This window comes from Sorex araneus, chromosome 9, assembly GCF_027595985.1.
Source record: "Sorex araneus isolate mSorAra2 chromosome 9, mSorAra2.pri, whole genome shotgun sequence".
Taxonomy (NCBI): domain Eukaryota; kingdom Metazoa; phylum Chordata; class Mammalia; order Eulipotyphla; family Soricidae; genus Sorex; species Sorex araneus.
Genome location: NC_073310.1, coordinates 64,846,840 through 64,862,553, shown reverse-complemented (window position 1 = coordinate 64,862,553; position 15,714 = coordinate 64,846,840). Strand labels below are relative to the sequence as shown.

The 15,714-nt window shown below is 62.5% G+C and overlaps 1 protein-coding gene across 2 annotated transcripts; it reads left to right on the top strand.

Annotated features, from left to right (window-relative positions):
* The first annotated feature begins 4 nt into the window (after positions 1 to 4).
* Positions 5 to 15,114, top strand: CDC123 (cell division cycle 123). Of its 2 annotated transcripts, none has more exons than XM_055147253.1 (13): positions 5 to 158; positions 1,886 to 1,957; positions 3,160 to 3,217; positions 3,540 to 3,572; positions 5,858 to 5,953; positions 6,464 to 6,570; positions 8,756 to 8,804; positions 11,104 to 11,179; positions 12,798 to 12,920; positions 13,480 to 13,508; positions 13,972 to 14,094; positions 14,805 to 14,942; positions 15,032 to 15,114. In XM_055147253.1, the coding sequence occupies exons 1-13, from the start codon at positions 85 to 87 to the stop codon at positions 15,056 to 15,058; spliced, it is 1,005 nt and encodes a 334-aa protein (XP_055003228.1). In that variant the 5' UTR covers positions 5 to 84; the 3' UTR covers positions 15,059 to 15,114. The 2 variants fall into 2 exon arrangements, with proteins under 2 accessions (XP_055003228.1, XP_055003229.1); XM_055147254.1 differs by having other exon boundaries at positions 92 to 158; positions 3,077 to 3,217.
* The last annotated feature ends 600 nt before the right edge of the window (positions 15,115 to 15,714 follow it).

Sequence of the window (15,714 nt, the reverse complement as noted above, 5' to 3'; positions counted from 1 at the left end):
CCGCGCCCCGCGGCCGCGGCTCCGGGGATTCCCTTCCGGGGCAGCGCGGCGGGGCCGGAAGTGGCGGCGCCGGCGTGCGGGACGATGAAGAAGGAGCAGGTGCTGCACTGCCAGTTCTCGGCGTGGTACCCGCTCTTCCGGAGCCTGACCATCAAGAGGTGCGGCGGGCCGGGCAGCCGCAGGTCGGGCCCGGGGGGCGGCGCGGCGGGGAGACCCCTGCAGCGCTCCCGGGACGGCCCGGACGCAGAGACGGGCCGGGGGGGCAGAGACGGGCCGGGGGGCAGAGACGGGCCGCTCCCCTCCCCCCCTCCACCGTGCAGGGCTTCTGCACCGGGCTGCAGGGGGGCGCCGGGAAAGTTGAGCGTCTCCCTGTCGCCTCCCCGACCCCCTCCGCCCCAGGCCCGCCGCCGGCCGGAGACGCCGCGTGATACACCTGGCCCGGGGGCTGCCTGTCCCCCTCCGCCTCCAGTCAGTGACGTTGAGCCACCCATATCTTTCGCACACACACACATACACACACACGTGGTACACACACACACACACACACACACCCGGTGGTACCCCGTGCCCGGATCCCTCCTGGGTGTTAAGGGAGAACCTGGGATGCCGGATACCGAGCTGGGGTCTGCCGCCTGCAAGGCAAACGCCCGCCCTGCTGCGCTGTCGCTCAGGCTCCTGAATCCTGTCCAGCGGGGAAGTTAGATTGGCCAGCCTTCTAGGGCCCACACGGTGGTCACCGTCACCTCTGATGCCAAGGAAGCCCGTGTGTGGGCAGAGAATGGCACGCTCAGAACGTTTTTGTGGGGCGCCAAAATGCATGAGGCATGTTTCAAGTTGGCGACGTTCGGGACTCACAGCAGGCTGTGGGTGGTGTCCTTGACTTCCGCACAGTTACTGCTGGGCTTTCTTCCTTGGCGCTGCTGAGGTTAAACCCAGAGCTTCCTGAGTGTAAGGCAAGTGCCCTAGAGCTGTTTGACACGTGTTTTGTGTTTGTTTTGAGGCCACACTTGGTGGTGCTCAGGGGTTACTTCTGGTTCTGACTTGGGGATCACTCCTGGCAGTGCTTGGGGGACCCTATGGGGTGCTGGGAATCGAACCCCAGTTGGCCACGTGCAAGGCAAATGCTCTACCTGCTGTGCTATCACTCTCACCCCTGTTTTACATTTTTTTAAAAAAAGGATCTATGTACCCCTGAGGGTCAGTAATAGCATTCCTTTTAGGTGTCTGTGCCAGGGTTTGGGGAAGGGCACAGCCATGTTGCTTAGGGGGACTTGGAGGTACTGGGGATTGAGCCCGGGGCTCCCACATGCAAGGCTGTGCCCACCCCGGGGAGCCCCTCCCCAGCCCCTGTCCGAGTGTTCTGACGTTTTGTCCTCTGCAGAGTGAGAGGCGGTGTCCCACCCTGAAGCTTCTCCCTGGTCCACGTTGGCCTTGCTCTCCCTCCGCTCTGATGAGGCGCGTTGACTGGGGAGCCCAGGGAGAGGCGCTTCTCTCCCTGCTGGTCCCGGGAGCGAGGTGCCCCCAGCGTCCACTGCCAGCGGGCTCACGGACGGGCAGTTTCACTGTGCCCTGCCCGTCTCCCTGCTTGACAGGCCCCGAACTTTCCGACAGTGTTGCTCCCGCCGTGCCACTTGGGCCTCGTTCCCGCCTGGGGCTCGTTTGGTCTGATCCCCACCCAGACAGCGGGGCCGACTGCAGGAGCCTCGTGTGGGCGCTGCGCGGCTGTTTCTGCCTGCCGAGAGCCAGGCAGCGTCACACCACACTGCACCCGTTTATATTAGAGCGACAGGAGAGAGTCCTTCAAGAGTCCCTCAAGCTCAGATGCCTGTCCCTGCCTCGGTGGGTGTCCGGAGTGACCTGCTTGTGTGTGCGCTTTCTCTTCCAGTGTCATCCTCCCGCTCCCCCAGAACGTGAAGGATTACCTCCTGGATGACGGGACTCTGGTGGTCTCGGGAAGGTAAAGTCGCAGGGATAAAGCGCTTTAGCCTTTATCCTTAAGACGCGTCAAAATTAAATCTCGCTCCGACCGTGTAAAACAGATGTGTTAGCTTTAGTGCCTGTCTCTGCTGCTTGCTGTCTGATTCCCCGTTTCTCCGTCGTGGTGGCGGTGATGGTGGTGGTGGTGGTGGTGGTGGTGGTGTGTGTGTGTGTGGCGGGGGGCACTCTGGGCTGTGGAGCTTGTTGGGGGTCGCACTCAGTTATGGAGGTGGTGCTGGGGCTTGAACTCTCATCCACACCCCAGCTGAACCTCCTCCCCACCCTCCTCCCCTCCCCCATGGTGAGAATCACCATTGCTCACTAGTGCTCCCAAGTCCTCAGCAGTGCTCAGTGAGTCTCGCCTGCAGAGCCCCCGCGTCCCTCTGCTGCTTGCGGGTCTGAGCAGGTGGTTCAGCTCTGCCTTCAGGACAGAGGTGTGAGGCAGCCCCTTCCCGAGACGGTGCCGGTGTGGGGGGTGTCCTCGGGGTCCCTTGCTTCAGGCTGCCCAGGGCTCTGCTGTGTGGGTCCGACTTGTCGGGCGGCGCCCTTTGTCCTCGGCTGGCCCCTCCTGCGCGCCCTCTGAGGGTGCTGTGGAGCAAGGGGAGTGGACACGCAGCGTGTCTCCGCAGCCTCGAGGCATGGGCGCACGTATGTGGGAAGCCCCTCAGCTGTGGAGGCGGCTTCGGTCCTGTACATCCTGTACACGGGTCGCAGGGGATGCGCCTGTGGGCACGTAAGCGCTGACCCAGGAGGGAACCTGAACCCTAGGGCTGGGCTGGTGTGGCCGCGTGCCGACTCTCCCCAGCATCCTGGGCCCTGGGGACATTGGGGGGCGGGGGCTGTTCCTGCTCAGTCCCCCAGGCCCTCAGCACAAACCCCTGGTCCGCCCCCTTGGCGTCCACGCGCCCCAGATTCTGGGGTCAGGCTGACAGTGAGGCACGTCAGAGGGGGGCTCGGAGCGTTCCCGAGACCCCCGTGTCCTGGCAGTTTCCGGGAGGAGCCGTGAAAGTCTCCTGTGGCGTCTCTTGAGGGGGCGGCCCTGACCCCTCATTTGTCCGTTTGTTTTTGCCCCCTAACCCCGCTCTCCCTCTGCGACCAGCTCCCCGCACATGCAGAGTCCATGACCCTAGGCCAGGCCCCGCGGCCCCTTCCTGGCTTCAGGTTTGCTTCCCGCCCTTCCAGGGAGGAGCCCGCCGCACGCGCGCAGCCGGACAGCGACGACGAGGCCGAGGAGATACAGGTTGGTGCGAGTGGACGGTGCAGCCCCTGGCCTCTCAAAGGAGGGAACAGACCACCGTCACCTCTCCCGTGGACTCCTCATCAAGTGCTTTGGGGAGAGGGTCTGATCTTTGACCTTAGCATGGTCACCAAAGTGTCCACTGAGGTGCCCCTCAAGCATCTCCTGTGTTCAGGGGCGCTGGCTCCCGTCTGCGGGTGCCTGAGGGGGCTCCCGCCTGTGGGGTGTCCAGGGGGGCTCCTGTCTGGGGGTGTCTGAGAGGGGGCTGCTTCCTGGAAGCCCAGACAGCCTCTGATGCCGTGTCTTGTTTCTGTCCTCCATGTAGTGGTCCGATGACGAGAACACGGCCACGCTGACGGTAAGGGCAGCCTGGGGCCCCGGGGGTCTGTCCACGGACTCGGCGTTTCGGTCTCGCTGTGGGCTCCTCCAGAGCGAGGGGACACCACGCGTCCCTCCCGCCTGCACCTCCTCCCGTGACAGCAGCTCCGTGCAGCACCCGTGTCGCCTCTCCCCGACGTCCTGGGTTCCACGGAGAGAGCGGAGATGGCGCCGTGTGACTCCCGCCACCAGGAGCCTCGTCACCTGCGGGGTGACTGGAGGTGCCCCCGGAGTAGAGGGGCATGGAGAGCTGCCTGCAGGTGGCACCGTGTGTGGCCTGACAGGAAAGCTAGTGGTCACTGTGTCTTTCCCTCGCTCTTCTCAGAAGGCTGCGGCGGGGCTGCTGGGAGGCCTGACCGTGCCCTGGGCCCTGCCCCGTTCCCGTGGTTTCTCACCAGAAGGACCCACCGGGGCCAGAGTGAATAAGGCGCTTGCTGACATGTGGCGGGCCTGGCTTTGGTCCCCAGCGTCACTGCGTGTGCGTCCTTGGCCCGGAGTCTGTGCTGAATGCCAGCCTGTCTTAAGCGTTGCTCTTGCCGTGGTTGTGGGTGGGCGCACGTATCTCAGGCACAAAGTCAGAACCGTAGAGGAAAATGCCAGTTTCATACACTGCAGGAGGGCGTGGGGGCCTGTGGGAAGGCAGGGAGGGCAGGGGGAGGGCAGCGCCCTTTGTCCCGAGGAAGACCGCAGGTCGCGATCACAGGCGTGTGGGCCGCAGCCCCGTCGAGGGCTCTGTGTCTGTGTGGCGGCCCGAGGAGTGGGTGTGGGAGCCAGCCGCTGCTGGGTCAGCCCTCCAGAGAGCTCGCGTCCGGGGCCTGGCTGTTCCTCCAGTAGGTGGGAGCGGGGTCCTGTCTCAGGAGGCTGGTGCGAGGCCTGGGGTGCCCTGGCCCTTCCCGTCACCCCCGGGAGTCATCTCCCAGGAGGGGGCTCGGCGGTGAGGCACCCACAGAGGGTCGCGCTCCTCTTGGCGCCCTCTGAACTCGCTCCCACTCGAGATTGCTCCAGGGCTGTGGGGCAGAGGGTTCAGGGAGCCCGGCCCCTTGGGGGCGTGATGCAGAGCTCGAGAGCCATGTGCACGCTGCCAGGCCTGGGGACAGAAGTTTCCTGGAATTGGGTGAAATCTTCCAGTACGGATCTTGGTGTCCTTCCGGATGGGGGGCGGGGCGCGGGGAGGGAAACGGCCAGCACCCTCAGGGGCTCGCAGGGAGTAGTGGGGAACAGAGGTGCCGTCACTCATTCCCAAAGCCCTGGGCGCACTTCCGCTTAGCCCCCGAGTCAGAGCTGAAGGGAGTGCCATCTGCAGCGGGCAGACGGGCCTCGCCGGCAGGGGAAGGGTGGTGAGCAGGGGAAGGGCGGTGAGCAGAGGAAGGGCGGTGAGCAGAGGGGCCGCCGGGCCGTCCTGGAGCCGCCTGAATTGTTCTCTGGGCCGGAGGAAGAGCTCGGTCTGTTAAAGTGACGTTTCTTGGCCTCTTTCCCACCTTCTGCCACCATTTTCCCTCGAGTGAACCCCGGGGTCAGCATCAGCCGCCTGACCATAGGGCAGGGTGCTGGGGTCACTGGGCCCTGGCCTCACTTTCCCTGGGCGGGGCAGGGGTCCTCATAGACCGGTGGGGTGCGAGCCGCAGAAGGGACCCCTGCCTCACGTCTCCCACGCTGGTAGCCGGGCCAACCCCTCTGGCGGGTGAGAGCCAGTGGCCCCCTGAAGTCCCTCACACCGTGTCTGTTTACTGCCTGCTTGGGAGACAAAAATGTCTTGGTCACTCTTATGTGAAGTATTTACGACACCCAGAGTGGACAGGCCGCTTTCGGTGGGCAGGACCCTATTTCTGAGTCTTGTTTACTCTCAGCGTGCCTGGAAATAGCAGTGTTTAAATAGTCGACCACATAACTTATTCCTCATCCTCATGAAACCTTTTGGGGACGTGTCCAGGACTCCTGACCCGTAACTGGACACGGGACTCGAGTGCGGCTCTGTCCAGGGTCTGCTCTGTCCCTTCCTGCGCAGGAGCTGCGCCTTTCAGGAGGTCTGAGAGACAGGCCTCGGGCCTCGACCGGCGGGTGCCCAGGGCATCCCTCCTTGTGTGATCTGGTTTGGTTGTCTGGGGGCGCGTCCTGCCATCCAAGCACCTGCTGTCGATCTGTTTCTCTGTCTCTGCTAGGCGGCAGCTGCCGTGGCTTTACAGGGCCGAGGTGAGGAACGCTGACGGTGATGGAGAATGGGCTATGGACCCAGCACGCAGCCCAGCGGCCTCTCTCTCTCCGCAGGCACCCGAGTTCCCCGAGTTCGCCACGAAGGTGCAGGAAGCCATCAACTCCCTGGGCGGCAGCGTGTTCCCCAAGCTGAACTGGAGCGCCCCCCAGGTACGCGCCCCCCTGCCAGGACCGCCCTCAGCGTGTCGGCTCCTCCCTCAGCCGGAGAAGCTCCAGGCACTGCCAGGATCAGCCTCTGGCGGCGGCGGGTCAGTTAGAATCCAAGGACACACATTCTCTCTCAGTCTGACTGGCAACTTTGTTTCTCTGCCGAAAAGCCATAAAAATTAGGAATGTGCTGGGATTCCGAAGCGGCAGTTTGCGAGGCCAGCGGGTCTCTTACATGCCGTTTCTTATTTTAACACTGGAGCAATCTGAAGTTTGTCGAGGTTGGTCTCAGGAAAGTTCTTCTAAGATTCTTCTAAAATTTTTCTAACCCAAGGGGAAATGAAAAGCGCGTGACGTGAGCCGAGCTGTGCGGCTCAGCGGTGAGCCTCGCCTCCCGCAGGTTCCTCAGCGGGGCAGGGGGCCCTGAGCGGGGGCGGGGGGGCCCAGCACGTGTCGCTCAGTCCCAGGGGCGCGGGTGCCTCTGAGCTGTGTGCCCTGTGCTTCCCCACGCAGGACGCCTACTGGATAGCCATGAACAGTTCGCTCAAGTGCCGGACCCTCAGCGACATCTTCCTCCTGTTCAAGAGTTCCGACTTCATCACCCGGGACTTCACGCAGCCGTGAGTGTGTCCCCTCTGGGCCCTGGGTCCGGCTTACGGAGGAGTCGGCGTGGGGCCTGCCTGGCACTAGCGCTCAGGAGTGGGGAGTCGGGCGGGGGCTGAGCGCGGGGGAGCGACCCCTGATACTGCTGTCTGTGCCCGCCTCACAGCACCCCTGCCTGCCTGGAGGAGGGGAAAAGAGGGGAAGTTGAGGCTGGGGCTGAGTAGTCAGACAGGCCCTGTATGTGTTTACCCCCAGGTACCCTCAGTCATTCAATAAAACAAAATCCATCCTCTCCACCCAATTGTGAGGCACCATGATTGACAGTCCCGTGAGAACTTCATGCAGCGTCCTGATAACCCTGCTCCCCTGGAGAATCTGTTTCCTCCCCCACTGTCTCAGGACCACGCCCCCAGCACACACCCTGTCCTGTCCCGGATACGCTCAGTCTGCAGTGCTCAGGGCCTGTTTCTGCCTTTGTCCGGCTGTTCACACACATGTGAGAGGGCTCGTTCTGTATCTCTCCCCCTCCTGGCCGGGTCACTTGGTGTAACACTCTCCAGACCCATCCTCACGGAGCACGTTCCATCGCAGGGTCCCTTTATCCTGTCGTGTGCTCTTGGCTGTTCCCAGTCTGGCTACCGTGCACAGTGCTGCCTAGGAGCTCTGCTGGGCTCCAGGGAAGAAAGCTCTGGGGCTTTATTCCAAAGCGGTGGACACCAGGAACTGGGATAGCTGGCTCAGATGGAAGCTCAGTTCTTAGTGTTTGGAGAACTGCACTGGTGACCGGCCCCGTCGCTTTCCCATCAGCAGTGGCCAAGGGCTCCTCTGTCCCCACAGCCATGCCAACACGGGTTGTCTGTCTTCTTTGTGCTGTGTGCCGGGCTCCCTGGTGTGAGGTGTGGTGTGAGGTGGTACCCCGTTGTTCTGGTTTGCGTTCTCTGATGAGGCGTGATGCAGAGCGTTCCTTCATAGGCTCTTGGCCACGCTCCCCTTTAACCTGACCCGTCTGCGTTACGCGCACTATAACCTCCTGCCCAGGTACTTATCTCTGCGATTAGACTTGTTGAGTTACAGGTCACTTCAGCACAGCAGGTAGGGCATTGGCCTTGCATGTGGCCGACCTGTGTTCGATTCTTCCGTCCCTCTCGGAGAGCCCGGCAAGCTACCGAGAGTATCTCGCTCACACGGCAGAGCCTGGCAAGCTCCCCGTGGTGTATTCAATATGCCAAAAACAGTAACAAGTCTAGCAATGGAGACGTTACTGGTGCCCCTCGAGCAAATCATTGAGCAGCAGGACGACAGTGATACAGTGTCACTCCAGTGAGCCAGCACGAGAAGGAACCCCACTGCCCACTCCTCAGTTGGCATTTAGAGGAGAGCACTGCGAGGAGAGTGCAGTCTCCTCCTCTCCTGCGGGTGCAGGGTGACTCCTGGCGTCAGGAAGTTGCCAGTATCTACCGCAGTATCCGTGAGGCTGTTTTCAGCGTTGTTTTTGTCAGTTCTCCCCAAACTAGTTATTAATTCTAAAGTTCAGCAGCAAAACATTTCCGGGGCCCAAGTTTTTGCCTAACTGGACCTGACAGCTGACAGAACCTTGACCCTGCTCAGTGCCAGGAAGGGAGCCGCGGGCCTCATGCTTCGGGCATGTGTTCTGCCACCGAGCCCCAGCCTTGGCACCGCACCCGCAGTGGTTCTGTTTTGTCTGGGGAGGGGGGCACCCCTGGTTGTGCTCCCAGCACTGCTGGGCGTTCACCACGGGCTTCCTGCTTCAGGGCGGTGCTGGACGCTGAGCCCTTGCGGCTGCACTGTGGCCGTGAAGGGCCATGCGTGTGGTTGATCTGCTTCAGGTGGCTGCATCTGGTTTGTGTTTTGGGGGGTACGCCCAGCAGTTCTGAGTTCCTCAGAGCTCTGTTGGCTCTGCTCCCCACGCCCCTCTGTGGGAGGGACCCTCCTGCTTCCGCCGGAGCTTTTCCCCTCGTTCCTCTGTCCTGCCCCTCCAGCTCTCCCAGGCTCCAGGCTGTGCCCAGACCCCTCCGGAGGGTCAGGGACTGTGAGAGCCCCTCTCACACTCCTGTCACCGGCTGTCCTGCTCGAGCCATCACCCGTCCCGCCCCAAGCCTCCTGCAGACCACCACGCGGACGGGCACGGAGGATGAGCTGACGCGGGACCCACTCACTCACCTGCCCATTTTCCCTCCAAAGGTTTGTCCACTGCACGGATGACTCCCCGGACCCTTGCCTGGAATATGAGGTGAGAGGCTTTTTTTTTTTTTTTCTGGCTTGTTTGTTTGGTTTTTGGGTCACACCTGGCTCTGCACTCGGGAGTTACCGCTGGCGGTGCTCGGGGGACCATGTGGGGTGCTGGGGATTGAACCTGGATCTGGGGTGTGCAAGGCAAACACCTTCCCTCCCTGCTGGACTGGCCCCGTGGCCCCTTTAGATGGGAATCGGGAACATTTTCTCTCAGATGCTGGTTCTGGGCTTCACCCCTTCCCGGCTGATCATCACCCGCCGCTCTCCCGTGCATGTGAAAATGTGGGGTGCTCGCGCCTCGGTGGAACTTTGCCTTCCTGCATCTGTGCCACCCAGTAGAACTAGTCCCAGAGCTTTAGGACCGTCGTCTCTTCATGTCTCTCAGCTCCCAGTCCAGCGTTTTCACAGTGGCCTGGTCAGGTGGGCTGGGTGTGGTGGGTGGGTTTTGCTTCTGGGCTTGTGCCATGCAGCAGGACACGTTTCCCAGCTGCCCAGCGGTCTCGGGGCCTGTAGCGCGTGGCACTGAGGTCTGTATGCTCTGAGTCTTCTCTTTGACTTCATACCACCCAGTGGGCATTTTTCCAGATCACGGATCTTTTGTTTTTAATTTTTGGGTCCGTGCGCAGCAGTACTCCCTGACGGTGATCCAGGACTGTCCGTGGTGCCAGGGGACGCACCAGGACTGACCCCATGCTCTGCGGCCCCTCAGCGGTTGTTAGGACAGTGTCTGTGTGTGTGCAGGGCACTTTAGGCTCACAGAACAGCTTCATCTGCTCGGAGCTGGACTCAGGAAGGAGATGGGGCCGGAGCCGAGGGACAGTGGCCACGGCGCCTGCCTCGCACCCCATTAGTCCCCAGGCACTGACAGGAGTAAGGCCTGAGCACAGAGCCCACGGTAACCCCTGAGTACCGCGGGGTGTGCCCCTGCCGCCAGATGGTTTCTCCTGCCCTGCTCCGAGGCGTTGAGATGTCATTGTGTCTCCAAGATTTATTTTGCCAGAATTTGCTCCTATTGCTTTTTTTAGGATGGCCATTATCATGTTAGTGCACGCGATTTGGAACCCAGTCCTCAACGCCTGCAAGAATGGCACTGCCAGAGTAATTAAACCCCAGACGCTGCACAGGGGATTCTGTGTATAGCTGCCCGCCTGTTTAAGGATGCAGGCCCTTAACGGAGCACCCGCCTCGCGCCCGTGAGGCGCTGGCTGCAGTCACCAGCACCGCAGGCAGCGAAGCCACCCCACGCCCCAGAGAGGCGGCCGCGGCTGGGCGGGGTGAAGGCCTGGGGTCAGAGAGCCGCGCGGGAGGGAGCCTGTCGTGTATGCTATGGTCTGTGCTCAGCCCACCGAGTTCACGTGCAGGAGGCTGGAGCCTGGGGGCGCGGCCTCACGGGGTCACCGCACGAGAGGGCCGAGAGCCCCGAGTGGGGAAGGACAGCTGGAGGGGCACGTCCTGGACAAGCAGGGCTGGGAGAGGCTTGGGGCCGAGCTCGGGTTCTGTAGACAGGAGCGCTGGTGGGAGCCTGGCCCCACGCGGGCCCTGAGCACCACCGCGTGTGACCCCAGAACAGACAGCTCCTGCAGCCTCTCGCCCGGCCCCTTCCAGCACTGTCTGAGCTTTTGTTGGTTTGGTTTCTGGTCTGGGGGCGCACCCGGCTCTGTGCTCGGGGGTCATTCCTAGTCGTGAGAACCGCATGCCATGCTGGTCTGGCAGCAACTGTGTCAGCCGTATGCAAGCAAGTGCCTCAGCCTCTGCACTTGCTCCGGCCACTTCACTGGGGTGGGGTGGGGCATCTCCCAGGGCGCCCCGGTGATGCTCAGTGCAAGGGCCGAGGCTGCGGGGCTGCTGGGCCCGTGTCCTGACCACCATACCTCTCCCGGCCCCACCGTCCCTGACCGTTAAGATGGTGAGAAGGTCGTGGCAGTCTTTCCAGGTCACCGACAGTGATCGGTCTCCCCTGCAGAAAGGAGCTTTGGGATGACTTTGTCCTTGGCGGCTTCAAAGGGGTGAGGAGCGTAAATAATAGGGTGGTTGATGGCCCCGTGGCGACAGTTCTGTGTGCCTAGTGGGCATCACAGGGATGACGGATCTTGTCCTGTTGTACTTGGTCCCCACATCCGAGGTCTCTGCCCCGCACATGTGGAGGGAGACCCACGGCACTGCTCAGCCAGTCCAGACAGTAGCCTAGGGACCTTTTTTAGAGGAGGTAACAGCTGTGATTGAGATAGAGTCTCCTACCCTACTGGACACCCCCTTTCCCGTGACCTTATTCTCGTTTTCCTTCCCTCTGTCCACAGCTTGTTCTCCGGAAGTGGTGCGAATTAATTCCTGGGGCTGAGTTCCGGTGTTTTGTAAAGGAAAACAAGCTCATCGGTGAGGCTGTGGTATTGCCCTGAGGTGGCTGTTCCGGCAGGCTTCCCCTCTGTCTCTCAGACCTGCCTCTAGCGCAGGGCCGTGTGCCCGGGCCGCAGAGAAGAGGGTCGCCAACGCACCCTGCCCACGGCGTGCCCGAGGAAACCGTGGCTGGGGGGCTCTCACATCGCTGCGTCCCGGCTCTGCAGCTCGCAGCAAATGCTTCCCTCAGTGTCGTGCAGAGTGAGTTTTTATTTCTGTCATGGAGCACTCTCATTCGAGCAGGAGAAACTGTGTGCCAGTAAGTGCGTGCTTGAAAAGCCGCCCGTGGGCCGGTGTGCGAGCTCCTCCTGGTTCATCCTCGGCGCCCCGTGCGCTCCAGCACCCCTGAGTAATGCCGGAACACCGAGACTGTCCCCCCCCAGAAAAAAACCTTAGTCACTGTCACTTTTTTATTTTTGCTTTTTGGGTCACACTCGGTGATGCACAGGGGTCACTCCTGGCTCTGCACTCAGGAATTACTCCTGGTGGTGCTCGGGATGCCAGGGATTGAACCCGGGTCGGCCGTGTGCAAGGCAAATGCCCTACCCGCTGTACACCACTCCAGCCCTGTGCTTATTCTTGACACAATGCATGTGTGAAGTGATAGGGTTGCCTCTTCCTCTTTGGTTTTTTTTTTTTTTTTGCTTTTTGGGTCATACCCGGCGATGCACAGGGGTTACTCCTGGCTCATGCACTCAGGAAATACTCCTGGCAGTGCACAGGGGACCCTATGGGATGCTGGGAATTGAACCCGGGTCGGCCGTGTGCAAGGCAAACGCCCTCCCCACTGTGCTATGCTCCAGCTCCTCTGTCACTCATTTTTATTTTCTTGCTAGCACTTGTTCCAGTCAAATATTGAAGAGAATTTATTTTTATCTCAGCATGTTTTCCATGAAGTAAAATATAGCTTCAACTGAGAAAAAATGTGGTTTGAACAGACTCCGACCAGCACAGTTTGTGAATGTGAGGTTGACCTCGTTTGACTTGCCCAATAGAGACCTGGGGGTGTTCGAGTTTACCCTGCCTCCAGGGATTCCTGAAAAGACTGAATGTGGACACCGCCAGGGAAGGGGCTCAGCAGGGGTCGGGGTGCAGGGAGGGGATGCCTGCTTCCCCCAGCCTCCGGGGTCCCAGCATGGGCCCGGGCCAAAGCACCGCTCTGCTCCACTCCCTGCGCACGCTTGTGGAGGCATATGGCGAGGAGCACTTGGCCTCTCCCCCAAGGAATGGAGCTTGTGGAGAAAGCCATTGTGGGATTAACTGGGAAACTGTCTGAAGAGCAGCTGACCTGACCAGCAGGCTTACAAGAAGTGCTTTCACTTTTTGCTTAATAAACATGCTTAGGGCTTAATCCTTCCATCCTAGTCAATGAGAGGACCGAGGGTTGCTCCAGTGTTTGTATTATGCTTGGGGCGTGGGGCTTCGCCTGCCCACGGGAGTTCCCACAGGGTCTTTGCCAGCGTCAGGGGGGGCTTGTGTCCTGTGAACTGCAGGGCTATGCCCCCTGGCCTCCCTTCCACTCCTCTCGCTCCCGACGGGTCTTGCTTTCCCGGAAAGGACGTTGTGCTGTGCTGGGGTGACACGGTCTCCTCGGCAGGCGTGTCCCAGCGGGACTACACGCAGCACTACGACCACATCTCCAAGCAGAAGGACGAGATCAGCCGCGGCATCCAGGACTTCTTCCAGAGGCACATTCAGTACAAGTTCCTGGACGAGGACTGTGAGTATGGCCACGCGCCGGGCGGCTGGAGAGGCAGCAGCCTCACTCCTTACTCCGTGCCGGTCGTGAAACATCTCACCCTGTTGGCTAGAAGTAGTTCCTGATGATTTGCCTGCGAATTTTACCTTTTGCCGTCAGAATCCCTTTTAATTACAATTTTTGTTTTGGTTTTTGGCCACACCCAGCAGTGCCCAGGACTTACTCCTGGTTCTGTGCTCAGGGATCACATCCCGAGGGCTCAGAGGACCATATGTGGTGCTGGGGATCGAACCCGGTTCAGTCGTGTACAAGGCAAGCGTCCTCCCCACCGTACTGTCGCTCTGGTCACTGGTTGGGGGTTTTAAATGTAGGGGCTTAAGACTGAGAGTAGACGGGGAAGGGAAATCATAACACTCTGCAGGGTGCCGGATGGCGGAAGTTTAGAGGCCATGAAGCAGGAAGTTCCTGGAGTCATTCGTACTCTTGAGAGCGAATCAGACGCGTTTTGCCTTTCAGGAGGCAGCTTAGATGGTGGAAAGCCAAGAGTTAATGCTGTGATTTGTCTCGTTTTCTTTCCCAGTTGTGTTCGATATCTACAGGGACAGCAGGGTAAGTCGGGGCTGCACCGCGCTGGGGAGTGGGTGGGACCAGCTTGGATCTGGGGGTGCATGGCTGCTGCGAAGGGGGCCAGACTCCCCCCCCCCACACACACACACCAGCTTCTGGGGGCAACACAGGCCTTTGGACCCGCAGCATGGAGAATGTCCCGGTCACCAACTGTCGGGAGACGCATGTCTACAGCAGTGACGTGAGGTGTCCGTGTTTGGGGGTCCGTGTCGCAGACGGCCCCGTCGATCCTGCTTCCCCCGAGGCGGGCGCCCCGTGCACATCACTCCAGCTCCACCCCAGTATCCGTAGGCCGAGCAGGCAGCAGGAGTCGGCCCTTGGACAGGGACCGGACAGGCTGGGCACTGGCCTGGTCTGCGCCTCCAGGCCAAGTAGTGGAGGCCCGGGCTTCGGAGTAGGGTGAGACGCGGAGGTGAGGGAGGCCACCTGTCCCCTCTGCCCCCAGGGCAAGGTGTGGCTGATCGACTTCAACCCCTTCGGGGAGGTGACGGACCCGCTGCTGTTCACCTGGGAGGAGCTGGTGTCAGGGCCGGCGCTGCGAGGGGATGACGGTGACGCGCCGGAGCAGGTGCGTGTGAGCCGGCCCGCGCCCACCTCCCTCCACCCCGCCGGGCCCCCCTGCAGCAGCCCGCCCGCGCCCCCACAGCCCTCCTGGCCTCAGGCCAGCCGCCCCAGACTGGGCCTCGCGCCCGGCCAGAGCCCATGCTGCAGCCCCCGGGTGGTCTCCCCCGAGGGTGCGCCCGCCCGCCCCGCCTCCCCGCTGCCCTTGTTGGCCGCCCCAGCAGCCACGTGGCAGCGTCACAGTCTCTCCCGACCGGGTTCGTCCCTAGGACTGGGACACGTGCCCCTCACGTGCCAGACCCCGCCCGCCCTGTGCCTGCCCACACCCCCCTCAGGGCCCGCCCACACTTCCCCTCGCGCGCTCCTGCCCGCGGCCCGCCCACGTGTGTGTGTGTGTGCGTGCGTGTGTGCGTGCGTGTGTGTGTGCGTGTGTGTGCTTGTGTGCCTGTGTGTGTGCTTGTGTGCCTGTGTGCGTGTGTGCTTGTGTGAGTGTGTGCGTGTGTGTGTGCGTATGTGTGCTTGTGTGCCTGTGTGCGTGTGTGTGTGCCTGTGTGCATGCGTGTGTGTGCGTGTGTGCGTGCGTGCGTGCTTGCGTGTGTGCCTGTGTGCGTGCGTGTGTGTGCGTGCGTGTGTGCGTGTGCGTGTGTGTGTGTGCGTGTGTGTGTGTGTGTGGTGGGGGCCCCGGCCCGGCCCGGCGCTGAGGGCCCTGTCGCGCAGGACGCGCCGGCCTTCCGCTGCACGGACAGCGCGGCCACGGTGCAGCCCAGCCCCTACCTCAGCTACCGGCTGCCCAAGGACTTCGTGGACCTGTCCACGGGGGAGGACGCGCACAAGCTCATCGACTTCCTGAAGCTGGTAACGGCCGCGCGGGGGGCGGGCGGGGGGCGCGGGCGGGGGGCGGGGGGCCCGAGGGCTCAGGCCACTGTCCCGTCCCGTCCCCGCAGAAGCGGAGCCAGCAGGAGGACAGCTGAGGACAGCCCCGCCGCCGCCGCGGAGACCCGTCAATAAAGGCCGCAGACCGCCTGCCTCCCGCCCAGTGCCTTCTCGGGGCCGGGGGGCTTCGGGGGGGCGCCGGGAGGGGGCCGTGTGGCCCGAGGGGGGGGGGCCAAGTGCGCACGCGCGGGACTGCGGGGCTGGGGCCGGGGGCTGGGCAGGACAGGACCCGGGGTCTCGGGGTGGCCCTTTGGGCACTGGGGTTCGGGCCCTCGGCGTGGCCACACCCAGCGACCCCGTTGGGACCCCGAGCCAGGCCGCAGTGCGTGGTGGTGGGCAGAGACCTGGGCCGGCGGGCTCGGCCCGCGCCGTCAGTCCGGCCCGCTCTAGCCCCTTGGACTTTCGCGTCTCCGGGTCGGGTCTCGGATCTCTGGGCCCCGCGGCCCCTCGGCTCTGCGGGCCAGTGGTCCGGGGTGCGGCGCCCGCCGAGGAGGGTTCCCGGCGCTGACCTGGGCCGGCGGGCCAGGAGGTCGCTCTGCCCGGCGGGGCGGGGACTTGCACCGGCGGCAAGGCCTGCCCGCCCGGCTTTCCACCAGCGCCCCGTGCTCAGCTTGCCTCGGTGTCCTTGACGGGGTGGCCTGGGGCACCAGTGGCGGGACAGTCACACGCTCCTGCTGTCAGCGAGGTGGCGGCT